Source organism: Phasianus colchicus, unplaced genomic scaffold (genome assembly GCF_987193195.1).
Source record: "Phasianus colchicus unplaced genomic scaffold, bPhaCol1.hap1.1 HAP1_SCAFFOLD_51, whole genome shotgun sequence".
In the NCBI taxonomy this organism is placed as follows: Eukaryota; Metazoa; Chordata; class Aves; order Galliformes; family Phasianidae; genus Phasianus; species Phasianus colchicus.
In genome coordinates, this window is record NW_028325229.1 from 75,057 (window position 1) to 101,090 (window position 26,034).

Here is a 26,034-nt window from a genome sequence, read left to right on the forward strand (position 1 = left end):
AGTAGTTAAAATTACTCACTTTGTGTCTTCTTCATTGATATGTTGCAGAGTGCCTTCAGAATGAGTGTATATTTCTAAAGTTTTCTTATGCTAGAAATAAGAATATGTTTCCTAATGTTCAAGACTAAACTAAGTGATCTGCTTTTTGTTGTAAAGAAGCTGTGACAAATCCTCTCCTTTCTTCTCCAGGTTCTTAAACCAAAGTCAAAACTAATAAAAGGGGATCCTGCTGGAGAAGACAAGCTGGAAATGTTGGCTTGTGATCGAAAAAGCCAGTCTGGTAATAAGAATTAATCGTTAAGAAAGTTCCATAGATCTCTTTTAATCTTATGAATAGTTACTTGAAGAGTTAAGTGGCTCGATTCCCAACCTTAAGTAGCAAGAGCAGCCCACTGTTGGGGTTGTCCTTCAGTGTTTTTATGTGAAATCCCATTTTTGTTTTCTAGGTCATATGTTGCTGAACTTAAGCCATGGCAAGGAAGATTTCTTGAAAGAGATTGGAATGTTTTGCCAACACAAGGGGTTTACTGACGTTGTTTGAAAGCCTCTTTGGGAGGGGGGCTTCTCAAGAGAGTTCTTTCCTTGGCGTAGATGAGACAAGCAGTGTCAGTACACGAGCACCAATGTAAGAAGAACTTAATAAATATGATAATGGTAAGAGGTGTTTCTTAAATTCAACTGAAGCACGACTGTTTCAGAGGAGCTTTTTTAACTCCTTCCTTTTGCAACGAAAGAGGTGGGGCTGTGACAGCTGTTCAGTGTATCAATGCAAGGGGGTGATGTGCACGAAGCTTCCATTGATGCTTGTTGCTGAGAGGTGGTACTGTCACGCCTGCTTCTGAAGAATTTCTCATGCACTTCCTGCTTCCACAGTGCTGTCTTCTCGTCTGCTCTGATTCATTTTCACTTCAGCTGTCTGCTTAGCCTTTTGTGTCTGAACACTAGGAAGTGTTAATAGGAAGGCACATCTTGTAATGCAAGAATGCAGTTTCCAAGCATAAAAATGAAGTAACTCTAGGATGAATTGCTGAGACTTGATGATGAAGTCTGGCTTTGAAATTGAGTGAGAGAAGATTAGAATACTGGTAGTTTTCTACTTAGTTAGTTTTCAGAAATGTTTAGATTATTAAATCTAAAATGATCTAGCAGGATACAAAACAATAACTACAGCAACAACTATGGCCTTTTTTCTTGATAGATATAGCTAAAGAGAGATACGTGTAGGTATAAAGGAAAAAAGTTTATAGTTTTACAGTCTCTCCTAAGGGGTTTGTTTCTTTATATTATTTTGTAATGTGTATTTAAAAGCAAACTAACAAAAACGAAAACAAACAACAAAAAAAAAAAAAACAGCACTCAAAGGCTTGTGCTTATTATACATGGGATAAAGATTTCCCCTGTTAGAGGAAAAGCAGTGTAAGCATATTTGCAGGAGTAAAAAACAAAACTGAATTCAAAACAGAAATTAAGCATTCAGGTTGTTTTCTTTGCTGAAAATGGTAGATCTCTTGAGCTTTACAGACTTAGAAAAACGGGAAGGATGTCTGTATAATACATCAGCTTAACCTGATACCTCAAAATGGAGAGGTTAATGTTTAAATTTTTTATGTGCTTCCTTGGAGATGTTCTCTCCATTTTTCGCCTTGACAGAAAGAGCAAATGTACCAATATGTTTGCCTTGTGCACTTCTGTGAAGTTGGTATTTCTCCTTTAAAAGTTACTTGTGTAAACAAAATAGATGGAGAAATCACTTGAAGAGTGTTACATCTGCTTTTCAAAAGGCTTAGTTCCAGCTTGTTAGACAAAGGCAAACAGGTCGGAAGAGGTTGCTAGGAAGCTCCTAGGATGGGAGAAATCTTCAGAGCTCCTTACTTCTCTTGGAATGAAACCCAGCTTTGATCAGACGCTAGCCTTCCTCCCTAGGACGTAGATACTAACTTACCACTGCTTTGTTTTTGCACAGGTGCTGTTCGAATGCACAACGGTAGTCTCCAGCACCTTGTGTGGCTTGGTTTGCAGTGGAACTCTGTGTCGGTGTTACCCCCAATGTGACAATTTTTAAAACAGCTTTTTCACTTGCCCCAAGAAACATCAAGACTTGAGACAGATGCTCCTGAATCCATTTGCCTGTTGGACCTTGAAGTCAGTACACTTTCGTACATCTTAAATGTATTTAAGTGCTATTTTCTCTTTTCTTATTTCTTTTCTTCTCCTTTTTTTTCCTTTCTTTTATTTCTTTTGGTATCTAATTTTTTGGTTGTTGTTTATTTATTTTCACAAAAACAGGTATTTCTACTCAGGATGGTATTCACTAGCAACTTAGAATTGCAAGAGAAATTTAATACTCGTAATGAAACACATCAGCCTCCTTTCTTACTGTTGCTGCTGTGCAAACAGTGCTATACTGAGAAGCAAACATCCTGGTGGGATGCTGTTCATATTCTTATGCAGAAAAAAACAACGTAAGAATTCTTCAGTTCGGAAATATTTGAAACAAGCCTTTAGACAGGTTCTGAATTGATTCCCATAGTTTGTGTAAAACTAGTTTGCTTTGTTGGGCTGTTTTGGACATGAATGTTTTGTTGCAGTAGGGGTTTGAGACCTACTGCATACAAGCTTTCTGTAAATGGGCTTAATGTTTCACGTACAGCATTTCTAAACTAGAGCTAGTTTAGAACCTACTAGCTATTTGTTTTAGTCAAACAAGTCACGTGAATAGAAGAAAAAGAGAAAATACTAACTGAGGACTGTTTCCTTTGATACTCAGACCAGAATGAGAGACAAAACTGAAGTTTCTTGCACAGCATGGATTAAGTTCTCTGCAAGCACTGCAAGCCTTCGGCCCGCCTTAATTATACACTGGGCAAGAAGCCTGCAAAATATAACAAGCTAAGATTATTTTTAAAGGTGTACAGTCCATTTTTTCTCTCCTTGTGTAAATTGAACACACAAAATAAACAAAATCAGATGAGAAGGTACTATTGAGAACTGCTGTTAACTTTGTCGGGTAAGTTAGTTTCTCTAGTCAACCTATCAGGTACACTCTCCCTCACTACCTCTTCACATTACAGTGAACTGTAGTGTTGTTTTCTGTCTTTATGTTACTTCAAATAACTCTAGAGAGAGACCTCCTGAAATTTATCACAAGTGTCAGAGAACAATTCTTGAATTTTTCAAGAAAACAACTACACCAGGAAAGAATAAGTGTTAGTAAGACTTGATTTGAATTTGTTGAGGTAGTTTCTATTTCTTTTCAACAGGGCACCAGCCTGAAAATTTTCTGTGATCAGAAGGAATACATTGGAAGAAGTGTCTACTACTGGAAGAAAATCCTGATTAGTTTGGAAACGATAAAAAGAACAAAAATATTCCTGAACCAACTGATCCTCTCTTCAAATGTTTCCATAATATGGACATTCAGGTGCAGATTGACCAATCTAAGATTGGAGTAAGGTTATATGTCTTTATACAAGCTTATGGTTGTGGTTTAACCTGGAAGATGGCTAAGCATGATGTCATCCTGCACGGAACACCCCTTTGGCCAGTTTAAGTCAGCTGTCCTAATTCTGTTCCCTCCCAGCTGCTTGGATTATTTGCTGAGAATGGCTTGGTTCTGTACAACATGCTTAGCAGGAACTATAAGCATTGGTGTGTTCTCAACATTGCTTTTCTCCTAGAACCAAAACATCGCATCATACCAGACACGCTGAAGATAACAGTTCCCAGCTGAAAATAAGACACATTTACATTGGGGTTTTTGTTTTATTTATTTATTTATTTATTGTAGTAGTAGTTGGATTTTTTTTTTTTTTTTTTTTTTTTGCATTGTGCTAACAGTGAGACTTGGTAGTATTAGAATGCATCTGATAAAGGGGGAAAAATATTTTCTGAGAACTTTTCTTAGATGTGAACCTGTATCTGCTTGGACAACACTGAACTCCCTTAGCACCAACTTTGTTGAAAAAGTATTTTCTTGTCTTAGAGGAAGATGAGTAATACCTGATTACTTCCTGGATGTTGGCATGCACTAGCTGTTCCAAGTATTCACGCATATGTTAGGTATGACTTGTCTTTGGCTTTGGTTGTAGGTCTTTCAGGTTGCAGCCTATGAAGAAGAGGCACGAATAGCATTTGCAGTGCTGGATGCAGTTGAAAGCAAAACTGATGATGCCTTCCTAGCATTTGAAGCTATCAAGAATGTGATTTCATACTGGAATCTTGCCAAGGTTGGTCCCTAACCTGCATTACCCCAAATGCTTTTTCGTTACTTGCATTCCAACTGATTCTTATTAATCCAAATGCTGTTGCTTAGCTTTGCCAAAGAAAGGCAGAGGAGATTGTGAATGGTGATGTTTTGCCAGAAGAACAAGGAGAACACAAAACCTATCTTCTTAAAAGAAAGCACTACCTAACGAAGATCATTGATGAGTTCTCCTCAGCTCTGTCAGTAGCTGACAAAGTAAGTAATTCTTGCTCAACATCTTGTTTGGAGAGATGCAGTGGTGTCGCTTACAGTTTCAAATTGAAACCATTTGCAGCCTTTGCTTTAAGGCAAGTGAAAACTTACTTGTTCCCCCAGACAAATAACTTGCCTAACTCCAGTGGGTTGATATATTCTGGGAAACTTCTCTAACAACACGAGAACATGCAATGTTTTGACTCCTGCAAATGGCAATTTTTATGTAAACAAATAGCTTTTTCCCACTATCTTCTTACTGTGGTTGATAGTTTCCAAGTAGAATTAAGGCTTGTGTGAATTGTCCACTTACATTAATTTTAACAGAGGTTGCGCTTTGCTGGGAAGGAAAAAAAAAAAAAAAAAAAAAAAAGCAAGGAACAAAACGACATTTCTGTCTTTTTGTAATGAAAGCCTTGTGAGCTGTTCTACCAGAGTTCAGAATGTAGCCTCTTGCTCTGAGGAAGGATTGCAATCATGACTTGCATTTCAATTAATTTTCTAGCTGCCAGTGTCTATTGAAACTCTAACAGAAATGCTGAATGCAGTGATGCAGGAGCTTGGAGAATTTGAAGAGAAGGAAGAGGGGGATCTTTCCTCCAGAAAGATCTCTCAAGCTGCAGGTTCAGGAGTAAAACATTCCATTCCATTTCCTAAGAAGTTATTGTTCTCACCAACTGACAGCTACAAGGTACATGAGCCATATGATTTCAGGGAAGCGTTACGTTTGAATAACAACTCAAAGTTCAGTACATTCTTTTTTTTTTTCAGTTTTCTCCTAAAACTCTCCCACAGTGGGCAGAAGATGCCCAGTCTTTACTTCAGATGCTCTGTCAGCAAGTGGAGGCTTTAAAGGTAAATAACTTTGTCACTATATTCAATGCAGAACAGTTGATTTTTTTTTTATGGTAGGTACTTGGTGATCCAAGCATTGGACAGACATTCTTTCTGGACTAGTGCACGACTCATGAAAACATCTGCTCTGAACATCTGCTGAAATTGAGTGCGAGAGTAAAACTTGTTGCCTATAAACTCTGACTGGGGACTCAGAGATGCGGAGGGAGCCTTTCTAAGGACTGTGTGAACAAGAAAGAGTCCCGCTTTCATCAGCTTGGCTATCGTCCTCTTGGTTCTGGGCTTTTTCTAGCTTTGGAGAACAGTCTCAGAGTTCTGTACAGGACGGGCAGATCTTGAATTATTCCAGCAGTTAACTCTTGATTTTTTTCGTCAGACCTTTAAACATGCTTTTAAACAGCAAGAGAGTAGGGATCATTCCTTAGGTTTTCTTCAAATACCTATGGAATACCTTTACATTCTCTTAATTGAAACACTGTCTTTAACAGAATGACATTCAGGAAATGAAATGTAATAACTCCGGTGTGAGTGTATCATCTCATTGGTGGTCTGCTAAAAGCTATGGAACAGATGCTATGTCAGATAGTTCTCAGAGAGCACAAAATCTTCATGAAGCTCCCTTAACAGGTAAGTTGTTGCTCTTCCAAACAACTGCAAAGAATTATGTTTCATGCCAGAGCCCAGATCCAGCTATGTGGGAAACACGTGGCTCCCCATTCACTGAATGTACTGCAAGTTTCAAAGCCAAACATAATACTGCACGAGGGAAATTTGGATCTGGCTTTGCTAAAAAGGAAGGTCAGTGGGACTGTAACATCTGTTCGGTGAGAAAAGAACCCACTGCCTCCTAGCATGTTGCCTTTCAGAATCCAAGCAAAACTAATACAAAAGCATCTCTTCAAAGATTTTCCTTTAAACTTGAAGAAGCGGATGCTCCAAGCATCAGAATTACTTGAGAACTGCTTTTTCTTTAGCTGTTCTGTATGCCAAAACGAAGGAAGTGATGAAAACTGTTGCTCCTGTAAGAATCCTAACTCGCAAAGTCAACCTAGTGTGCTACTATCTGTTGTTCAGGATTATTATATACATAATAAATATATAATATTTATAATATTTATAATATTTATATAATTGTCTGTTAAATTTCAAAGACTGAGAGCAGTATTCCGGTGATCTCAGGAGCATGGAACTAAAAGATGACTTCTTGAGCAGAAGTTGTTTCACTAACAGCTACCATGGTAATAGGTTGAGATTAGTTAGTAAAAAGCACAGATCTCCCATGAGTGATTTGAAACAAGTCCTCTTCAGTTGCTATTCAACGTCTTCTGTAATTTCAAACACTCAAAGTTATTCAGTAGTACGCGTTGCTGCAAACAGCTTTTTTTTTTCTCAGTCCTGCCTGAATTTTACTTCTCCGCTTCTGTAGACGACACCTCTTTGGCTCTTCTCCGTAATCCTGTATTGTTTGATGTGAGGATATAACTGACCCTTGTGACAGTATGAAGATGCAGGCTTGTTCCTGATCTGAGCCTTGAATTTCAAAGGCAATAGTATAAGACGTAATTATGCGTGGAGATTGGAGCTTGTTACATTACAGCCTATAATTTCTGCCCCGCCATTCTGTAACTTGGACTATTTTTTTTTCTGTGGGCAAGGAGAAAGTGCGTAGACTCCAAATCTGTTTCTAACTACCTGGGAATTAATTAGCTCAGTAATAAGGGCATTGTGGGGTTAATGTTGCTGTTGTTCTCGAGTAATTCAGTCTTCATGTTTTGCTCAATTTCTGTCCAAAGCTGTGACTGCGCCATCAGACGATCCACCATCTGATGATGTTATTATTGCTGATGAGCTAACAGCTACCCCAGAGCCTTTCTGGGCCTTCCAGAGGGCTTTCTGTAGTTGGCCCCAGGTTTACTTCTGTAAGCAGGCCCCCTCTCAGAGATTGGTCTTTGCTTGCTGCTTTGCTGTGCCTACCTGCCTGCTCCCTGTGCTTGCTGCATCTGATACCAGTGGTTGTGGAGCAGGCTCCCCAGGGCTGTGGGCCTGGTCCTGAGCTGCTGCAGCTTAAAGACCGTTTGTGTTTGGGTGGTCCTTCCTGGAGCACGAGGTTGGACTTGATGATCCTTGTGGATGCCGTACAACTTGGGACATTCTGTGATTCTATGATCTTGGTGTTTGCCTGGAAAATACCAGATGATTTTTTTTTTTCCCTCATTTTTTCCTGGCATTTAAAGTTGTAGTTTCACTTCTAAATGTGAGAGTGGAGTTGGATAAGGGGAGGGTAAGTTGCTTCTTTATTTTCTATTCTCCCAGGTGGGTCTGTATATTTTCTGCCCAAGTTGTGGTAGCTCTGTAACTGGGAATGTTCCTAATGGTCATAAGAAGAGTTTGCTGCCAGCACAAAATTTGGTCACAGGACTGCCTGCTGGATTAAATTCTGTAGATTGATTATATGCTATTTGAGATGGCGTGTTCTGTTTATTTTTTCCAAGACAATCAGGTTTTGAGGTCACTGAGATGCATTGATTAATCAGTCACTTGCAGTTTGTTTGAGCTCATCCCACACAGAATTGTTAAATAAAACCTTACAATCACTTTGAAATTGTAGCTCTGCGCTACTCTATGCCACTGGTGTGAATGTCTGTGCTACAGATGGCATCCTTCCTCATCCTCATCCTCCCACTGTGCTCCTCATTGGCAAAAGCTGTCTACTTCACACAATGGTTTCTACCTGAGCAGAGATTTGGTCACTTTCCAGTTTCTCTGTGGCACCCCCCTATGCTGTTAGTTCTTTTTTTTTCTGTATTGGTGTCCTGTCTTGTCTTCAGTTTGCCCCAGGATGCCAGGTCAGTTGAAAAAAATTTTCAGATTATATCCATCCTGATTTTTTTAATGTATTATCTTTTTTCTTTATGAGGAACACCCTAGAGTCTTCAGAAGAAATCACCATTTCAGGTGTGCGTATTGTTTATCTGTGTAACCAACTAGTCCTCTCAAGGCTCTTGTTCTCTAATGTGTTCGGTTCAGGATCAGTCCATGTTCTTTGTCCTCCCTGCTTTGCTGTTCTCTATGGATTTACCTGAGGTTTTTCTTCAGCCTGCTTTGCTTTCAGTGCTGACAGTCATGAGGAACTCTATGTTGTATGCTGCTGTGTTCATTTTCCTCAGCACATTCCTTCTTGATGTATAGCAGGTACTGGTGATAGCAGAGCCCCTGTTCTGTGTGAGTGACTTGTGCCAATCCAATGTTTATTGAGCTCTGATCTGCAAGATTAAACATAGCTTCAGGCTACCTGTGTGGAATTGTGGTTTGCGCTGCTTTGAATTTAGTCCTGCTGGCCAGAGATGGACAAGGCAGGGATGCTGGGATACTGAGGAAAGTGTTGGCGCTTGATATTCTCGCTGGATTTTATTTTTTAAGCAAGCATTGGGAACCACTGAAGTTTAGCAAAGGAGCCTTAGTGGTGTGGTTGTATCAGGTGTACCTGATTTCATGATGATATGTGGTCTTTTAGAAGAGTTTAGGCTCTGACCCCTCAAAGCAGTGAATGGAATGAGTTCCGGGTGATCACAGATCACAGAATCACAGAATGACCTGGGTTGGAGGGGACCTCAAGGATCATGTAGTTCCAACCCCCCTGCCTAGCAGGGCCACCAAACATACACCTTTACTAGATCAGGTTGCCCAGAGCCTCGTCCAACCTGGTCTTGAACACCTCCAAGGACGGGGCATCCACAACATCCCTGGGCAGCCTGTTCCAGGATCTAACCACCCTCCTAGTAAAAAACTTCCCCCTAACATCCAACCTAAATCTTCCCTCTTTTAACTTAAAACCATTTCCCCGTGTCCTGCTATTATCAGCCCTTATGAAGAGTTTACTCCCCTCCTGGGAGTAAGTTCCCTTCAGATATTGAAAGGCTGCAATGAGGTCGCCCCGCAACCTTCTCTTCTCCAGGCTGAACAAACCCAACTCCCTCAGCCTGTCCTCATAGGGGAGGTGCTCCAGCCCCCTGATCATCTTCGTGGCCCTCCTCTGGACCCTTTCCAAAATCTCCATGTCTTTTTTGTACTGAGGGCTCCACACCTGAACACAGTACTCCAGATGGGGCCTCACAAGAGCAGAGTAGAGAGGGACAATCACCTCCCTATCCCTGCTGACCACCCCTCTCCTGATGGAGCCCAGGATCCCATTTGCTTTCCGGGCTGCCAGAGCGCACTGCTGGCTCATGTTAAGTTTCTCATCTATCAGGACCCCTAGGTCTTTCTCTGCCGAGCTGCTCTCAAGGACAACTCCCCCCAGCCTGTACAGGTGCCTGGGGTTCTTCCGGCCCAAGTGCAAAACCTTGCACTTTGCCTTATTGAACCTCATTAGGTTCACCCGAGCCCAGCTTTCCAGCCTGTCAAGGTCCCTCTGAATGGCCTCCATTCCCTCCACCGTATCGACTGCACCACTCAGCTTGGTGTCATCAGCAAACTTGCTGAGGGTGCACTCCATTCCCTCATCGATGTCATTAATAAAGATGTTAAAGAGCACCGGTCCCAAGACAGACCCTTGAGGGACACCGCTCGTTACCGGCCTCCACCTGGACATAGAGCCATTGACCACCACCCTCTGTCTGCGGCCTTTCAACCAATTGCTTATCCATCTAGTTGTCCACCCGTCAAATCCACTTCCCTCCAGTTTGGAGATGAGGATGTGATGGGGGACCATGTCAAAGGCCTTGCTCAGGTCCAGGTAAATGACATCAGTTGCCTTCCCTTCGTCCACCAATGCCGTCACTCCATCATAGAAGGCCACAAGATTAGTTAAGCATGACCTTCCCCTGGTGAAGCCATGCTGGCTATCTAGGATCACGTGCTCGTTCTTTATGTGATCAAGCATATTGTCCAGGAGGATCTGTTCCATAATCTTCCCAGGCACGGAGGTGAGACTCACCGGCCTGTAGTTACCCGGGTCCTCCCTGCTCCCCTTCTTGTAAATGGGAGTGACGTGACCCTTCCTCCAATCGTCCGGGACCTCACCTGACAGCCACGACTTCTCAAATATGATGGAGAGCGGCTCAGCAACCACCTCAGCCAGCTCCTTCAGGACCCTGGGATGCACGCCATCTGGCCCCATAGACTTATACTCATTCAGTCTAAGGAGGCACTCTCGGACTTGCTCAACCCTTACAGTGGGGAGGGATTTACCTCCTTGGTCCCCACATAGAGGTATGGGGGTGCAAGACTTAGGGACATGAAAAAGACTAGAATCCTGGCCACCAGTGAAGACCGAGGTGATACCAAGGCTAATACAATAACGTTCCAATGAAGCTGTCACAGAAGAGTTACCTATCTTTACCAGCCTGGCTGGTGTGTGATGTATGTTACTGAGACGCTCCTTCCTCTGTGTTTTATGAAGTAGATGCCGTTACATAAGGGCATTAAGGCATTGGATCTTAGCTTCAAGGCACAGTGAAGGCAGTTGGAAGGCAGGAAGGTGACAAGTTGGAATCATATTGTGAGCCCAAATTCAGCAAGCCGTTACTGCTAAACAGGGGCCTCAGGCATACGTTTTAAGTTGTTCTGATTCCTATAAGACTTAAACATCTGTTATAGGTTTGCAGTGTAGATGCCTAGGAGCCATGTTTTTCCTAGGGAGAACAGTGTGCTTGCGTATCTTGTGTGCTCTTCAGCAAGGACATGGTAAAAACCAGTCCTGGATGTTTGGTGAGGGAGCAGAGTGAGAGAGGTGAGCCCAGTTAGTGATGGGAGTCCTGATCCAACGGGTTTCTGTGCCTCTCTCTAGAGCAAAGACATTTGGAAATTTTCAGATTAGCTTTGGATAAGCCTCTGAGCTTCTGGATGCTTTTCATGACCAGTTCAGACCTCTCAAAAGCTTGAGGTTTGTCCTTTACTAATTTTCAAGGAATTGCATGGAAAAAAAAATGCATATTCCTTATTTTAAAAATAGAAGCAATAATGAATAAGCTAGTAGTGTCACTGTCATGGAGGAACACAAAGTAGTAGCCAAGCAATAGGAGAAATAAGGAAGAATGTCCTTTGGTTTTTTTCTCTAGGATCTCCAAGAACTGTTGATAAATGTGAAAATATGTAATGTGCACATAAAAAAAGATAGTTCCAACAGTTGGAAAAAAATAATGTGAGGTACCCAAGTTTTACCCCTGGTCAAAAAGCTTTGGAACTCTCCCAGAGTAGAGAACAATTTCCCTGATTTTTCATTTTGCTGAGCAGTTGAAAGCATCCAAGAGGACTTGCTAGCATCTGGATGAAGAGAGAGTGTTGAGAGGAAGAGGAAACCAAGTTGTTAAGATCTGTGAAGAAGGAAGGAATTAATTATTGTTTGAATTGGTAGATGCATAGAATTATAGAATCACAAGGTTGGAAATGACCTACAAGATCATCTAGTCCAACCATCCTCCCATCACCATTGTCACCACAAGCACTAAATCTCATCTTGTAGCTCCTCATCCAGATGCCCCTTGAACACTGCCAGGGACAGCAACTCCACCACCTCCCTGGGCAGCCATTCCAGTGCCTGACCACTCTGAGAAAAACCTCAGAGAGGTCTAACCTAAACCTCCTCCAGTACAACTTGTGGCCGTTCTTGGGTCCTGTTTGTCACCTGGGAGAAGAGGCCAAACCCCTCCTCATCATCACAACCTCCCTTCAGGAAATTGTAGAGTGCAGTAAGGTCTCCTCTGAGCCGCCTCTTCTCCGGACTAAACAATCCCAGCTCCCTGAGCCGCTCCACATAAGATTTGTGCTCCAGACCCCTCATCAGTTCTGTTGCCCTTCTTTGGACATTGAGGCCTCAGTGTCTTTTTTGTAGTGAAGGGCCCAAAACTGGACACAGTACTTGAGATGCAGCCTCACCAGAGCTGAGTACAGGGGGATGATTCCCTCCCCGCTGCTGGCCACACTATTTCTAATGCAGGCCAGGATGCTGTTGGCCCTCTTGGCCACCTGGGCACACTGTTGGCTCCTGTTCAGCCGGACATCAACCAGTACTCCCAGGTCCCTTCCTCTTCACAGTCATCCAGCTGCTCAGCCCCAAGCCTATAGCACTGCATGGGGTTGTTGTGGCCAAAGTGCAGGACCTGGCACTTGGCCTTGTTGAACCTCAGCCCAGCGATCCAGCTTATCTAGATCCCTGTGAAGTGCCTCTCTGCCTTCAGGCAGGTCAGCACCACCTCCCAACTTGGAGTCATCTGCAAACATACTGAGAGTACACTCAATCCCTTCATCTAGGTCATCAGTAAAGATATCAAACAAGATGGGCCCCAGTACCGCCCCCTGGAGTTGCCAGCTGGATTTAGCTCCATTAACCACTACCCTTTGGGTGCAGCCCTCTAGCAGTTCCTTAGCCAAAGAAGGCTATACCTGTCCAGGCCATGGGCAGCCAGTTTCCCCAGGAGAATACTGTGGGAGACCATGGAAAAGGCTTTGCTGAAGTCTAGGCAGACTACATCAATAAATAGCCTTTCCCTCATCTACCAGGCTGGTCACCCAGTCATAGAAGGAGATGAGGTTTGACAAGGACGACCTGCCTTTCATGAACCTGTGCTGGTTGGGCCTGATCCCCTGGATGCCACGCACATACCATGAGATCTCACCCAAGATGATTTGCTCCATAACTTTCCCGTGACTGGGGACTGGCTTGTAGTTCCCCAGATCCTCCTTACAGCCCTTCTTGTAGATGGGAATCACAAGAAGTACTGGTACCTGTCCAGTTAACCAGGTGCACTGGTAGATAGTGGAGAGTGGCTCAGCAATCACCCTCACCAGCTCCCTCAGCGCCCTAGGATGGAGCCCATCCGGTCCCATGGGCTTGTGACAGTCCAGATGGAGGAGGAGCTCTCTGACTGTCTCCACCTGAATCACCAGGGGTGTATTCTGCGTAGCATCCCAGACTTCGGGATCGGGGCACAAAGTGCCCTGATGATAACTGATCTGCCTTTTAAAGGCAGGTGTAAAGAAGGCGTTGAGGACCTCAGACTTCTGCTTATCCTCAGTGCTCACATTCCCCGCTGCATCAAGTAAAGGATGGAAATTCTCCTTGGTCCTTCTCTTACCATTGATATATTTATAAGAGGATTTCTTACTCTCTTACTGTGGTGGCCAGTCTGAGTTCAAGTTGGACTTTTGCCGTCCTAACTTCCTCCCTGCATACCTTAGCAACTTCCTTGCAATCTCCCCAAGTAGCCTGTCCCTTCAACTTTGTCACCTTACTGCCCTTCTTGTCTCCCTAGAGCCCATCTGACAGAAAAACATTATTTGAAGACTCATTTCAACAGGTATTGTACTAAAACATATTAGTAGTGGGCATGAGAAGTTGAATTGAAGAAATCTGTTACCTGTATGTCATTCTTAATGCCCTGACACCTTAATAATGTTATTTGAACAGAGACTAACAAAAACTAACAGTTAGCATACAGCCATGCTTGTTTATCTAAAGATCATGCAAAAATGTGAAATTCTGTCTCCAAGTGTCACTGTGTCCATGAAATAAATATAAATATAAATATATATATATATATGTTTGGGGGTTTTTTTGCACAAAGACGAGAACTGTGTTGGAAACTTCAAAAAAAAATTCCGTAGAAATAATTTTAAACAGCATTTAGTTTTAAAGCATTGTAGTTCGGTACTAATTTTGTAAGAGCAAGCTTCCAGGGTTGTTATGCACCAGTTGTTCTAATAACAAGTGGTGTTTTTTTTTTTTTTTCCTGACACTTAAAAGCAGGAACTGGGGACTGAGGAATAGAAGGGATAAATAGTCAGTTAAAACTTCTACTGCTATAATGATAAATAATAATTCTTTAAAAATCTGAAAACTTAGGCTGGTTTAAGTGTCTAGAGAGGTAAAACGTATTTCACTCAAGAATGATGAAGCGTTTTTTAAAAAGCTTAGGAGATGAATGCATTTTTAAAAAGCAGAAATGTGAAAGACGAAAAGTAGTGCATCTCTGGTGATTAATCTTGGGATTGTTATTGTAAGCAAGGAAGAAAGGGTGAAAGAGCTTTTGAGATATTTACAAGTTGAAATAGGACTTTTGGATCAGTTTTGAAAAGGTAGCATGTTCTGAGCTGGGTAATGTGCTGCTAGAAGGTGCAGTAAGTGAACATTTCATTAGGAAACTTCAGTAGTTGGCATTTGAGTAAAGATGCCATGAAATTGAGACCTGAAAGGGAAAAAAAGATCGAAGGCTTGATTCTTGAGATTAAAGAATCTCAAGTAGGTGTGTATTTTTTTCTTTATCCTTGTTATCCTGTGACTTACTGGATTTTAGAAATCAAGCAAATACAACAGTGAGAGAAAGCTACAGGAAAGAAATTTACACTAATTGGTCTTTAATCGAGGGGCAAAGAACTTGTGAATAAATTCTAATAAGTACCATCTGTAACAAAATTTACCTTAAGAACAATGTCACTCCATTAACGTTCTGTGGAGAGTCTAAGAGTGAAAGAGCAGTATAACCTTTTGTAAACATAGTCACCTCTTTGCATTTGTCTGTGTAGTAAAGGTGAGCTGGACACTTGCTCAGCACTATCATTTGCACATTTCAAAACAGTGTTTTGGTTTTTTTTAAATAACATCTGATAACCTGAAGGTCTTTTGGTGCAGAAGTGTGTTGTTTTTATTCTCTGTATAGTTCTTTTGATGCATGTGTTACTATAATGGATCAAAAGAGAGCACAGAGCCTTCTGAATACCAGTACTAAGCTGCTTGTCAATGGCATGGAAGAGAACTTGTAGACATTACAGATTACTTTTTCCTCCTCCTCACCTTTACTTCAAAGTGTGCAGCATTGCCAGACAGCATTCAGGTGATAGTTTGTGTGAGCTTTTCAAGTACAAAAAGTTTGAGTAGGTTTCCAAGTAGGACCAGCAGTCCTACCAGGAGAAGCTTACATAGGAAGTAGGGAAATAAAAAACTCAGAACTTGTCAAAAACAACTTTTGCATTTCACTCTAAGTGTTAGTTTCAAATTTATCCACTCTGCTGGCTACCTATGCTTTTATTAATTTACACTTAGTATTTTGAGGGGGTTTCTTTTTGGCTAGTTTGGCTGTTTGAATTTTTTTTTTTAATTTCTAGCTCATTGCCTCAGAAAAAAAAGCAATGAGGAAACTTAGGGCTGTAGCAAGAACTTTTCTGAAAGCTGTCTCTAGAGAAAATACAAACTACATGTCAATTACAGCATCTGTACTGATACAGAAGTCTTCTAATCTGGAGTCCATGAAAGGCTTTGCCCCTTTTGAGTAAACACGGAAGTACCTGAGCATTTCAGAGAAGAACCTTCAGACCTCTAAGCAGTGTGCACTGAGCTCTAAATGCAGAGGTCAGTAGCTGGACCTGCTTACCAGCACTGCTGAAGGAAATCACTGTAAATGTGCGGTAAAAAAATCACACCTGGCAGGGAGGATACCTTTTTATTAATCACCAAAAAAGCAAATGATGCAAATTCCCAGGAAGCTTTGCAATAATGTTGAATCACTTTCTGGTCCCACTTTTTGAGAAAATCTGCAGAATTACTTTGTTTGGAAAGACCTTGAGAGTTCATCTAGTGAGGCCCCTCTGCTCAAGCTGAGTCAGTTAGAGCAGGTGTCTCATTTGAAAGGAAGAAGTAACTTTATTTTGCCATCCATCAGCTCTCCTGAGGTTTTGTATTGTATTTTGGAGAGATCAAATTGAGAAGCACTGTTGCATCACAGCACTAAATACATCACGGTGATGTTTTCAGTAATGATGTTTCTATGTTTATAGTTAAGGGCATTTGCATTTTATGTTGGGGAAATGTTCATCAAGTGGTGGTTTCACAGCAGCTGTCAACAGAACACCACCACACCATGCTGTTACTGCCCCTCAAAGGAAGACGGGGAGAGAAAATGTGGTTGGAAAATAAATGAACGAAATGCTCATAGGTTGAGATAAGGACAATTTAAAGGAAAAGGAGGAAAAAGAAAAACACCAAACAAAGGCCATACAAGGAGAGAAAACAATTATCCTCTGCTCATCATAGAATGGCCTGGGTTGGAAGGGACCTCAAAGTCCACCTGGTTCCAGCTCCACTGCTGCCAGCAGGGTTGCCAGCCACTAGATCAGCTTGCCCAGGGTGCCATCCAGCCTGGCCTTGGAGACCCCCAGGGATGGGAAATCCACAGCTTCTCTCAGTAGTAAGCAGTGTTTGGCCACCCCTTGGAAAGCAAGGCCTCAGTACATGTTGTGGCCCTTCCCCAGCTCCTCATGCTGTGTGTGGCATCGTATGGTATGCGATATCCCTTCAATCAGTTTAGATCAGTGCCCTGCTGATGTCCTTCCCCCTCCTCTTGCCCACGCCCAGCCTGCTGGCTCAGGGGCTGCAGAGTTGATGCTGTGCCAGCACTCTTGGCAGGAGCCAAAACATGGCTGTGATACCAGTGCTGCTCTGGCAGCAAGTGCAAAGCACAGCGCCGTGTGGCTGCCGTGGGAACAGCAACCTTGTCCCTGCCTGCCCCAGTACAGCACCCCTGCATATGTGCATCACTGCTATAGAGAAGCACATACCAACATAGAAATTGCAATGTTGCACCTGTTATTCTGGCTATTAAACCATATAGAGAGAACAGAAATCTGAGCAGTGTTTGTTGAATGAAGGTTCTTCTTATTTTGAAGTTTCTAATGAGAAAATTCCTCTTTCTCAGGAACGTATTATTTTGTTAACTTAGGAGCTTGGAATATTTTGATTTACAAGATAGTCCCATAAATATACTGGAGTTGAAGATAATTCATTAAGCATTCTGAGTCTTTTCCTTCTTATCTGCTATTACTTCACAAGGCAGCAGGTAATGAAACATACAACAATGTCATTACTTGAAAGGTTTTTGTATTCTATAGGCATTCCACTTAGAGGCGGTGGGTAATTTGTCAGCCCAGTGACAGATGAATTTAAGGATACAACTGTACCTAGTGCACAGTTTGCTTATGCACATCAGTGAGGTGTAGTCTGTAAATCTTACAAAACCACAGTTATTGTGTAACGTTTCCTTAACTTGATTCGTGAGCTCTAAACAGATAAGAAAAGTCCTTATATTCTTCGTACCCATCTCTTCTACTGCGTGCACAGTCTGGACCTGGTTATTTATAATTACATTTTCATCCTTGCAGAGAGAATGATATTGAAGAATGTGGCTTGGAAATGTTTTTCTCAGTTGCTAAAGAAATTCTAGGTGAAATCCAAAGCCATGATTTGAAGCCAAATGGTAGCAACATTCTTGTGACGGAAGAAAACAAAGAAGAATATATTAAGTAAGATTAAATGAAGATTTTAAAATACTCTTATCTGTCCCATTTCTTTTAGCTCAATCAAGAAAATACTGTCACACTATGTAATCTGAAGCATTATTGAAATTCTGCCTATGAATAAGTACTGATGGCAAAATGTGGCAAAATGTGGCAATTGTTCAGATTCCACATTTGAAAAGAAAATATTGATGGAAACATTTAAAATAGATATATATTACATTTCCAAAAAGTAATACATATATTACTTTTCCCAAAAGATTCAGTTTAGTAGAAGCTCCACTTGTTGTGTTTTTTTCCCAGAGATAATTAAGTTTAGCAGAACATCGTGACAACAAATGTGAACGTCAGGTACTTCACCGTACCATTGCACACATTTATTATTCACATTTTGGCTTTGTAGACTGCTGATATTCTATCCAGCCATTTATGGTGTTGCTTGTTTTTAACCAAAGAACAGTTTTGGATGCTTTTGTGGTAAACTTGAGTTTTTAAAAATGCATAGTTTTGATACTAGTTTCCATGTGAACTGCCCTGATAGAGCTGTTATGTCTAGGCATTTGTAACAAGGCAGCATTACGAACAATGTAATGTGTTGTACTGTTGTAAATGAGGAATTATGATATAGCAGTAGCAGATCGTTTTAAAGCAAGGACAGGAGCCTATGAGTGATTACAGAAGAAAAACATGAGCGATGAGGTGCTTTGTCTCAAAATATCCCCTTCTTGTCTTGTAATATCCCCAGCGAGCAGCAGTATATAAGCTCTGCTTTAAGGTGTGAACTTCAACATCATCTTACATAGAGGATTTGCTCAGAACAAAAAGAAACAAATAAGAAACCACTACACACGTGGCAGGCATGAGGTAAATTGAATGAGTAGAATTTTCCTCTTATGATATGTTCTATGAAGGCTTTTTTGTGGGAAAGGTTTGAGGGATGAGGGAGTAGGAATTGCTTTCATCATGAGTCGTCCAAAAACATTTCACAGAAATTGTAATGTTTGCAGAAGGAACATATTGGCATTTTGCAGTTGTGCAAGATATTAATTGGGATGAAGAGTAAGGAGTATCTGCAGAAGACCATTCTCCTCTAGTTTTGAGGAGCCCAGGCAGAGCTCAGATTGCAGCCTAAGTAATATTCTTTTGCCATAATAGGTCCTGTGTTACGCTTCCCAGAGTTTCATCTCTTCTTTAGATTCCAGTTCTCCTGACAGCTTAGGCTTGAATTCAGCATATCTGCTTCTCCCTGGGTTCAGGTTCTTTGGGTCTTCTGCCTGCTTTTCACCTTTTTGCAGAGCAAGGTTTCATGATTAACTGTCTTTTCCTACAAAGGACTCACTCAGATGGCCTTGAAAGCTCTGAAGATGCTGCTTCAAATAAAAACAAGACTGTTAATGGCAGTGATTCCCCACTACTCACCAATGGAAGCTGCAAACCTTCTCGACCTCGCAGGCCTTTCTGACCACCTCCACCCACACCCCGCAGACCCACATCAGTAGCTGGTGCGTATTCTAGGGCCAGACATCCACTTCAAAGCTGTGGATTCTCTGTACAGTCTTAAAATGAACGTAACGTTTTCCGATGCGTGTTTTTAACTACAGTTTTTTTCAGGGTAAATTCTTGGATATATAACTTCTATTTTAACAGCTTGCATTCAATATTGTTGTTCCTCTTATAAGTAATTTCTGTTTCCACGACAGGTAAGTGATGATTGCAGCGATACTGCTAAATATGTTGGAGCTGGTGCCAAAAGAACATGAGTGAGTGCTACTGTTGCATTCAGTTAACTTTAATGAGACCCGTGAACAAATCTGCTGAAGGACTTACAGAACTGCCTCAAGTAGATAATACTGGAGCTTGAAAGACTAGTGATTTGTTTCTACAGTCCTGGTTAAATTATTTGAAACAGCAGCACTTCAAACACTGATTGCGTGAAAATAAATATGTTTTTTAGTCCATCTTATAATTCAGAATCTACAAAGCTTTAAGACAGTGATAGGTGTTGCATACACTACCATGTGTTTTGGTGATCTTATTGTCACAATTGATAAATACTGAGGCTGGACGGAAAACTAGGCTGCAGTAATTATTTTAAAAGATAAAGGCAGTGTAGTTTAGTAATAAGACTTGTGTATAGTTCTTAATACTGCCTACCAAATGGCCTGCATGGGAAAAAAAATCTGAAAGCGTTTAAAGAATGCATGTATTCTCCCTTCCACAGCCTTAATTTTTCCCCGTTGTGTCAAATATCTTCTTGAAAATGTTATGCATGCTGCCTCTTAAATTGTTGCAAATATTAAATGGGAAATCCATCAATGCAAGCAAGTAGCTTTTTCTTTATAATCATGTAATGTTTAGAAAATGCAGACAAGTTGCTTTGGTGAATAACTTTTCTTTGTCATATCAAAGCTGTGCAGCTGATAGCTGATAGTTCTTGGGTTGAAGCATTTTTACAGAGTGCAGCTAAAGTTGCCTTTTGTGTGTGTCTGTGTGTGTGTGTGAAATAGAAAATGTGGCTATATGTGCGCACTACTTCAAACCACCACCTTTTGCACGTCAACTTTTGTGACTTACAAATTCTGAAATAGGTTACCAATAAGGAGAGAAATACCAATTAAAGATTTATTTTTTTTCTTCTGACATGTCTGGCATCGTAGGAAGTGTAAATGGTTCTCCATCCACGTCCACAGAGAATGATGGGGCCAGTGCAGGTTCACTGGCAGGTGCAGCTGCAAATACATCTTCAGAACCGAGCCCTGAGGGGGGAACAGCAGCAACAACAGCTCCTGCAACTGCTGCACTCACCACACCTCCAGTATCAAGACAAGTGCAGCCAGTAAGTCCTCCAACTCAGGCACTAATTGCAGACTGTCAAGGTCCTCTTCCACCTGGGTATGAGTTTAATGAATTTTTCTGCTGCCTTTTCTGTTTTCTTATTTTAAGCATACCAAAATACACGTAACATCTGTCTTTTGCTGCATAACAAAAATTCCCAAAAGCTTTTAAAGTGAAGGTTTTCTAAACTATTTGGCCTAGTAGACCTTCAGGTGTGTGTGTGTGTGTGTGTGTGGTTTAATCAATAAGGAATTAATTTTTAAGTAGTTTTGATGCTTGTTGCGAGTTGCTAAGTCAGTGAAACAGAGGTTTTAAATAGTGAGACAACTTGCTGTCTTCAAATTAGAAAGAAGTCAAGTAGTAAGAAACTGGTATAAATAAGTAGAAGGAAAGTTACTGTTGGACATAATCTGCTATATGGCTTTAAATTTCATAGTTCATACATTGCACCTCCTGAGAGCAATGTGGGCGCAGTGAGATACTTCATACCCATGTGGAATTTGTCAGATGATTGGTCTCTTGCCTCAGAGATATTATTTAGATTCTTAACTTTTTCTTAAAAAAACAGAAATGTTTCTGTACTCTGAGTAAGAAAGGGAAAGCAAAAGCTTCTTAATGCAAGTGGTATAATAGTTGAATTATTACCTGCTTTACTGTGCCTGCAGTTAAAGCAGTAGGTGGTCGAGGCTTGGATTACCATGCTTACAGGATAACCATGAAAGCAATTTTGAAAACATCAGTTGTTGCTTTACCATTTTTATTTCATTAGAAATGGCAAATTATTGTGCATTTCTCTCCATGTTACATTTGATACAAATACAGGAGTAAGTCAGCGTCCCAAATGCTGCATATTCAGAAAATACAACTTCAGTGCCCTTATGATGAACTGCTTCTGTGTGATGTGTGGAGAGGGTGAAAGAGGCCAAGGGCCCTTTTCTCGGGTTCGGCTCCCCTGTGCCCTCTTGCTCGCCGGAGAGAAGGGCTGCCCGCTGGGCACAGGGAGCGCCTTCTAGCTCCCGTCCCGTGCCCCGTCCTCCAGCCCCCTCCTTGTCCTATGCAGAACGCCACTCCCAGCAGCAGCACAGGTGCCACTGCAGAACCTTCCCCATGTCACAGCTGTCACCTTGGTCGCTGCCGCCCCACCCGGCGCACTCGTCTCCGAGAGTGCTGGGCAGGTGGCAGCCATGTCCAGCACGAAGAGAGCGAGAGAAGAGGATAGCGTGGTTTTAAATGGGAAGAGGGAGCTGGGGGCCCCAGAACCGAAGAGGAGGAGGGGGCCCGCCGTGACCATCAAGTGGAGGAGGGAGAGGAGGAAGAGAGCTCGGTTCCATCACACCCAGACCACCGCTGTGACCGACCATGGGGAGCCCATGGAGGTGGATCTGCCTCCAGAGGAGCCCATGGAGGTGGATCCGCCTGCGGCACAGCTGGCCTGGCACCACACCACCGTGCCAGGCCCCGCATCGGCGCGGTCACAGCTCCGCCATCGCTGGTCCGGGCGCTGGGCTCCTTACCCGCCGCGCGGCCCCACCCCCAGCATTAGCTGGGTGGCATTGTTTAACATCTGCTCCTCCTCCACCTTGTTGCTCCTCCGCGGTTCTGCAGGCCTCCAGTTCCATCTTCCCCTTTTAGGAGTTAGGTCCCCCTTCTGGGTTTTGTTGTTGATGTTAGTGTTAGCATAGTTTTAGTGTTAAGTTTAGTTTTAGCGTTAGGCATAGGTTACTGTTAGTAGTTTAGAGTTAGGCATAGATTGCTGCTAGCAATTGGCAGTACATGCCGCTCACTCAGTAAGCACTCCCCTGATTTACCATGCAGAGAAATGAGTGCGAGTGCACTGAGACGGGAGGTTTGATGACGTCTGCGATGAATTGAATTTCCGTCTTGTGACTTTTCTGTTGCAGAACATCGAGGAAGAGAGTATTGAGTGGCTGAGAAATGGAGTTGGGACTCAGGGGAGCAATAGGTGCCTGTGTGACCCTTGCCAGGTAGGTGTGCCTTACTGTAAGCGTGCGCTAAGGTGGTGCTGTTCAAACACAGCTTGTGGCACTGTCTGCAACAGATCTGCTTTCTGTTAAGCTTTTCCCTTATTTCATGTCCACCTATCCTCTTCAGCTCCTGCTCCCCTCACTTGCAAGTGGAGCAATGCTCAAGTTGGAGGAATCTTTTCCTCGGCAGGTGGTAAAAGACGATGCAGCTGCGTTTCATGCCCTTCTTTGTTATTGGGTCAGTAGACCAAGGATATCTTCAGAACAGCTAAGTCAGCCTGTAACACCAATGTGCATGTGAGAATGATGACTCTTTTTACCCTCTTGTAGAAAGCAGCCTCCTTGAGAGTGGGAGAGCAGCAGGCTGTCTGCTCTGTGGCTCCTGAAGGGCATTTCTCCCCAGCTGAGATCCCTGAGCCCACGCTGGTGGAGAATGTGCTGCACCACGATCTCTTCTGCGGAGCCACTTTGCAGCTTCTCTGTGCGTCAGTTGTAATCATGCCAATTTCCAGGTGCCATAAGCCAGTAAGTCATGCTCTCTGAGGCTGATAGAAAGGCACAGACAATAGGCAGGGAGGGAACAATTTGTAGCTGTTGCCTACGGTAGTGTGTCCCGGCACTGCTGAAAGTGGTATAGTTCTGTCCCTCCTTCGATGTGCGTGCTGTACCTGATGCACGCAAGAAGCCTTGAGGTGCAAGCTCATCTTATCCTGCTGCTGCTGCTGTGCTCTGTGCACTGCCAGGCAGTGTCCAACCCCTGTGCAGGTGCTGCCTTGCAGAAGATGGCTTTGGATTCTAGTTTGTGTGGGTCTTTTGGGATTGAGATAGAAGTGGAGTTTCTAGTGTGCCCTAATGTCAGGAAGGCGGTTTCCAGTACTGGCAGCCAAAGCTGCCCAGGAGGATGACTTGAGCTCCCAAAGCGAGCTGTCAGCCAGTTGTTAGCTGTGAAGGTTCCCTGACCGTTTCTGAATTGATTCTTGTAGGACTCACACGGTCTTGGGACTAAGACTTGGGAGACAGTGAAAAAACCCAAGGCAAGTGCTGCTCAGCTGAGGAAGAAAGCCAAGAAGGAAAGCAAAAAGAACCGATAAGGGCTTGACCGAGGACACTAGAATCATCTGGAATGGTTCCTCAGAGGTGGCACCAAAAGCAGCTGACTGAGTCGTCTGGTTTTCTGGCATGGCCGTGCTCTCCCTGTCACGGACAGTGCAGAGGAACTAAGGCAACTGGGAGGGAAGGGCTTGTGCTGCGTTCCAAGCCAAGAGGACTTGCCAGAGGCAGGACTTCATCTATGGCAAGAGATGGAGACGCTGTGTTCTTTCAGGATGCGTCTCTTCAGGGCCAGAGCCGGTCTAGTATGAGATTGAAATACAGCTAGCCGGGCCTGGAGAGAGAAGAGGTGATGTCAGGCTTCTCCTTGTGTCTGACTGGAGGCTGAATGACTCACTGCTAAGCAGAAATCCTGGATACTGGGGTTTCATTTTGGGCTGTGTTGAGAAATACAACCCAAATCCTTTTGTATTGAATAAAAACGAAATCAACTTTTTAAAAATTGTGCTGCCTGTTTCCGTAGCTGGTCAAAAGGTCCCTTGCTTGGGCTGGCAATTGCGGGGCGATGAACCGGTTGGCTCTCCCCTGAAATTCTGCTGGTTTTCCCCCATTTCCTTGTTGGTCTTCCCAATGGGTGGCTTTTCAGCCCAACTGTAACTGCTAGCAATAGGCTGTGAGCATCCCCTTGCTCTCCAAGGACTGCTAGCAAAAGCACAAAGGAGGAGAAGCAGCCCGGGAGGAAGAAAGGTGTCCCTGCACTCAGCCCCTTGAGCTCGCCTCTTTCCTGATGGCTTTTTCAGCCTTGGGCTGTACTGAGGGTTGCTGTTTGCCCTGGGAAGCCCAGCTGCACGCAGGCAGCCATGGCCTGCACATCAGCCTCCCGTTTAGGCACGAAGAGTTGAGGTGTGGGTGGGATGGTGTGAAGAGCAGAGCTGGGAGTGGGGAGGAGGAGAGGGCAGCAGGAGAACGTGCCTCGGGCCCAGAGCTCAGCCCCGAGGAAAGGAGATGGTTGTAAAGAGAAAACCAGCTTCCACTATTTTTAAGTGGTCATTGCATCTTAGGTCTGGGTCTGGATCCAGCAGGGGGGCCCACGTGCAGCCGTTCGGGAGGAAAGTCCGAGAGCAATTCCACAGCAAAGAAGAGGCAGTTTCGGTGCTAAGGCCTGTCTTCCAGCTGGACATCGGGGTGCTGTGGCTGCAGGACCTCCAGTCCCCCAAAGACATCATCCCTGGTGAGAAGGCAGCAGCCACCTTCCCCTTTCCACCACACGTCCGGCCGGGTGTGTTATCCCTGCTCTTTGGAAACGGCAGAGAGCAGCGGAGAATTGTCTGCAAAGCTCAGGGTACAGTGTGAGTTCCTCCAGGAGGAATGAGGAAGAGCTGTTTCTCTGAAGGACCTTTTCTATGGGATTTGGTCACAATCATGTTGCATGGGAATGTGGCTTGCTGTGGCAGTGAGGCTGTGCCTTCTCCTGGCAGACGATGTCAAGACTGAGTCGCTGAACTACCATCAGCTCTCGCGAGCCTCCGGCATCCCACTGCACATGGTACAGCGCTGCATGCAAGAGTGCATGCTCCTGTACTGTCATCTCCCGAGGAACAACGAACCCTTCTCGGCGTTATGACGTGCCAAGATGACTTTCTCCTCACGAGGTTCTTCTAAAGCTGCATTGCAGCACTGGAGGGCAATACCAGAGTCATTGCACTGTCCCACACTAAGTTGAGGTTTTGAGGGTGTGCAATCAAATCACCACTGGCCAGCCTGGATGTGGCAGGCTAGCCAAATGTCTTTCCCCATGCTTGCCTCCCGGAGTGATGGGGAGCCGAATGCTGATCCCTATTCATGGCAGAAATTCTTCTCTTCACCCTTCAGGAGTCTCTCCACACTGCACCGGAGCCCGTCATTACATCTGTGGGAGCACAGGGGGAGACCGAGGTGCACGGGGTCCTGCAGACTCCACGTGTCTGTTTGCAGCACGCTCCCAGCATGAGCAGGCAGCTCCCGCAGGACGAAGAAAGCGGGACAGAAGAAAGCACCTACTTCTGCTCAGACCAGCACAGCACTCCATGCAACAGAGGAACGTGAGTGCTGCAGGTAACGGCGCCGCACGGTGCGACAGCAGAGGCTCGATCAAAGCTGCCAGTCGTTCCGCGGCTCAGAGTCCCGTGCGGAGGAAGTCGTCTTGGCCCGGTGGTTCCGCCGCGGGCGCCGGCTCTCGCCGCGGCTCGCTCTCCCTCGCCTTCTCCCACGCGACAGCGGAGGCTCGCTCAGAGCTGCTCGCTCTCCACGCCGCTGCGGAGCGGCCGAGCCGCTCGGAGCCGGACAGACCGTGCGCAGTACGGCCGCTGCCACGGCGCGACCGTGTGGGCCGGTGCCCGCCGGGGCCGGGCCGTCCTTCCGTCCTACCCGAGCCGCCGCCGCCGCCGTGGAGCGACCGAGTCGGTCGGTGCTGGGCGGACCCGGCCCGTTCCGGGCGTACTCGGGCTGCGTGGATCGGCGGCAGGCGCGGCTGACTGCCCCCGCTGTGAGGGGTGTCCGGCCTCTGTGGGTGCCTGTGCCAGTGCTGCA

The 26,034-nt window shown here is 44.1% G+C and overlaps 1 protein-coding gene across 17 annotated transcripts in view; it reads left to right on the top strand.

Moving 5' to 3' along the window:
• The window catches only part of LOC149911914 (RANBP2-like and GRIP domain-containing protein 8), a 58,714-nt gene extending 34,746 nt beyond the window's left edge, over positions 1 to 23,968 (top strand). For 11 of the 17 annotated variants that reach the window (XM_090133078.1, XM_090133077.1, XM_090133071.1 and 8 more), the window contains 14 exons: positions 190 to 280; positions 447 to 654; positions 1,964 to 2,142; positions 3,261 to 3,448; positions 4,089 to 4,226; positions 4,313 to 4,459; positions 4,962 to 5,147; positions 5,228 to 5,311; positions 5,800 to 5,938; positions 20,254 to 20,432; positions 22,333 to 22,416; positions 22,544 to 22,654; positions 22,747 to 22,941; positions 23,400 to 23,968. In XM_090133078.1, coding sequence (XP_089989204.1) covers positions 3,410 to 3,448; positions 4,089 to 4,226; positions 4,313 to 4,459; positions 4,962 to 5,147; positions 5,228 to 5,311; positions 5,800 to 5,938; positions 20,254 to 20,432; positions 22,333 to 22,416; positions 22,544 to 22,654; positions 22,747 to 22,941; positions 23,400 to 23,507 — 1,410 coding nt within the window. In that variant the 5' untranslated portion in view covers positions 190 to 280; positions 447 to 654; positions 1,964 to 2,142; positions 3,261 to 3,409 and the 3' untranslated portion in view covers positions 23,508 to 23,968. Of the gene's footprint in view, positions 1 to 189; positions 281 to 446; positions 655 to 1,963; positions 2,170 to 2,286; positions 2,463 to 3,260; positions 3,449 to 4,088; positions 4,227 to 4,312; positions 4,460 to 4,961; positions 5,148 to 5,227; positions 5,312 to 5,799; positions 5,939 to 20,253; positions 20,433 to 22,332; positions 22,417 to 22,543; positions 22,655 to 22,746; positions 22,942 to 23,399 lie in introns of all 17 variants that reach the window. The other 6 variants (XM_090133073.1, XM_090133072.1, XM_090133074.1 and 3 more) reach the window with 6 other exon arrangements.
• Positions 23,969 to 26,034: the final 2,066 nt, after the last annotated feature.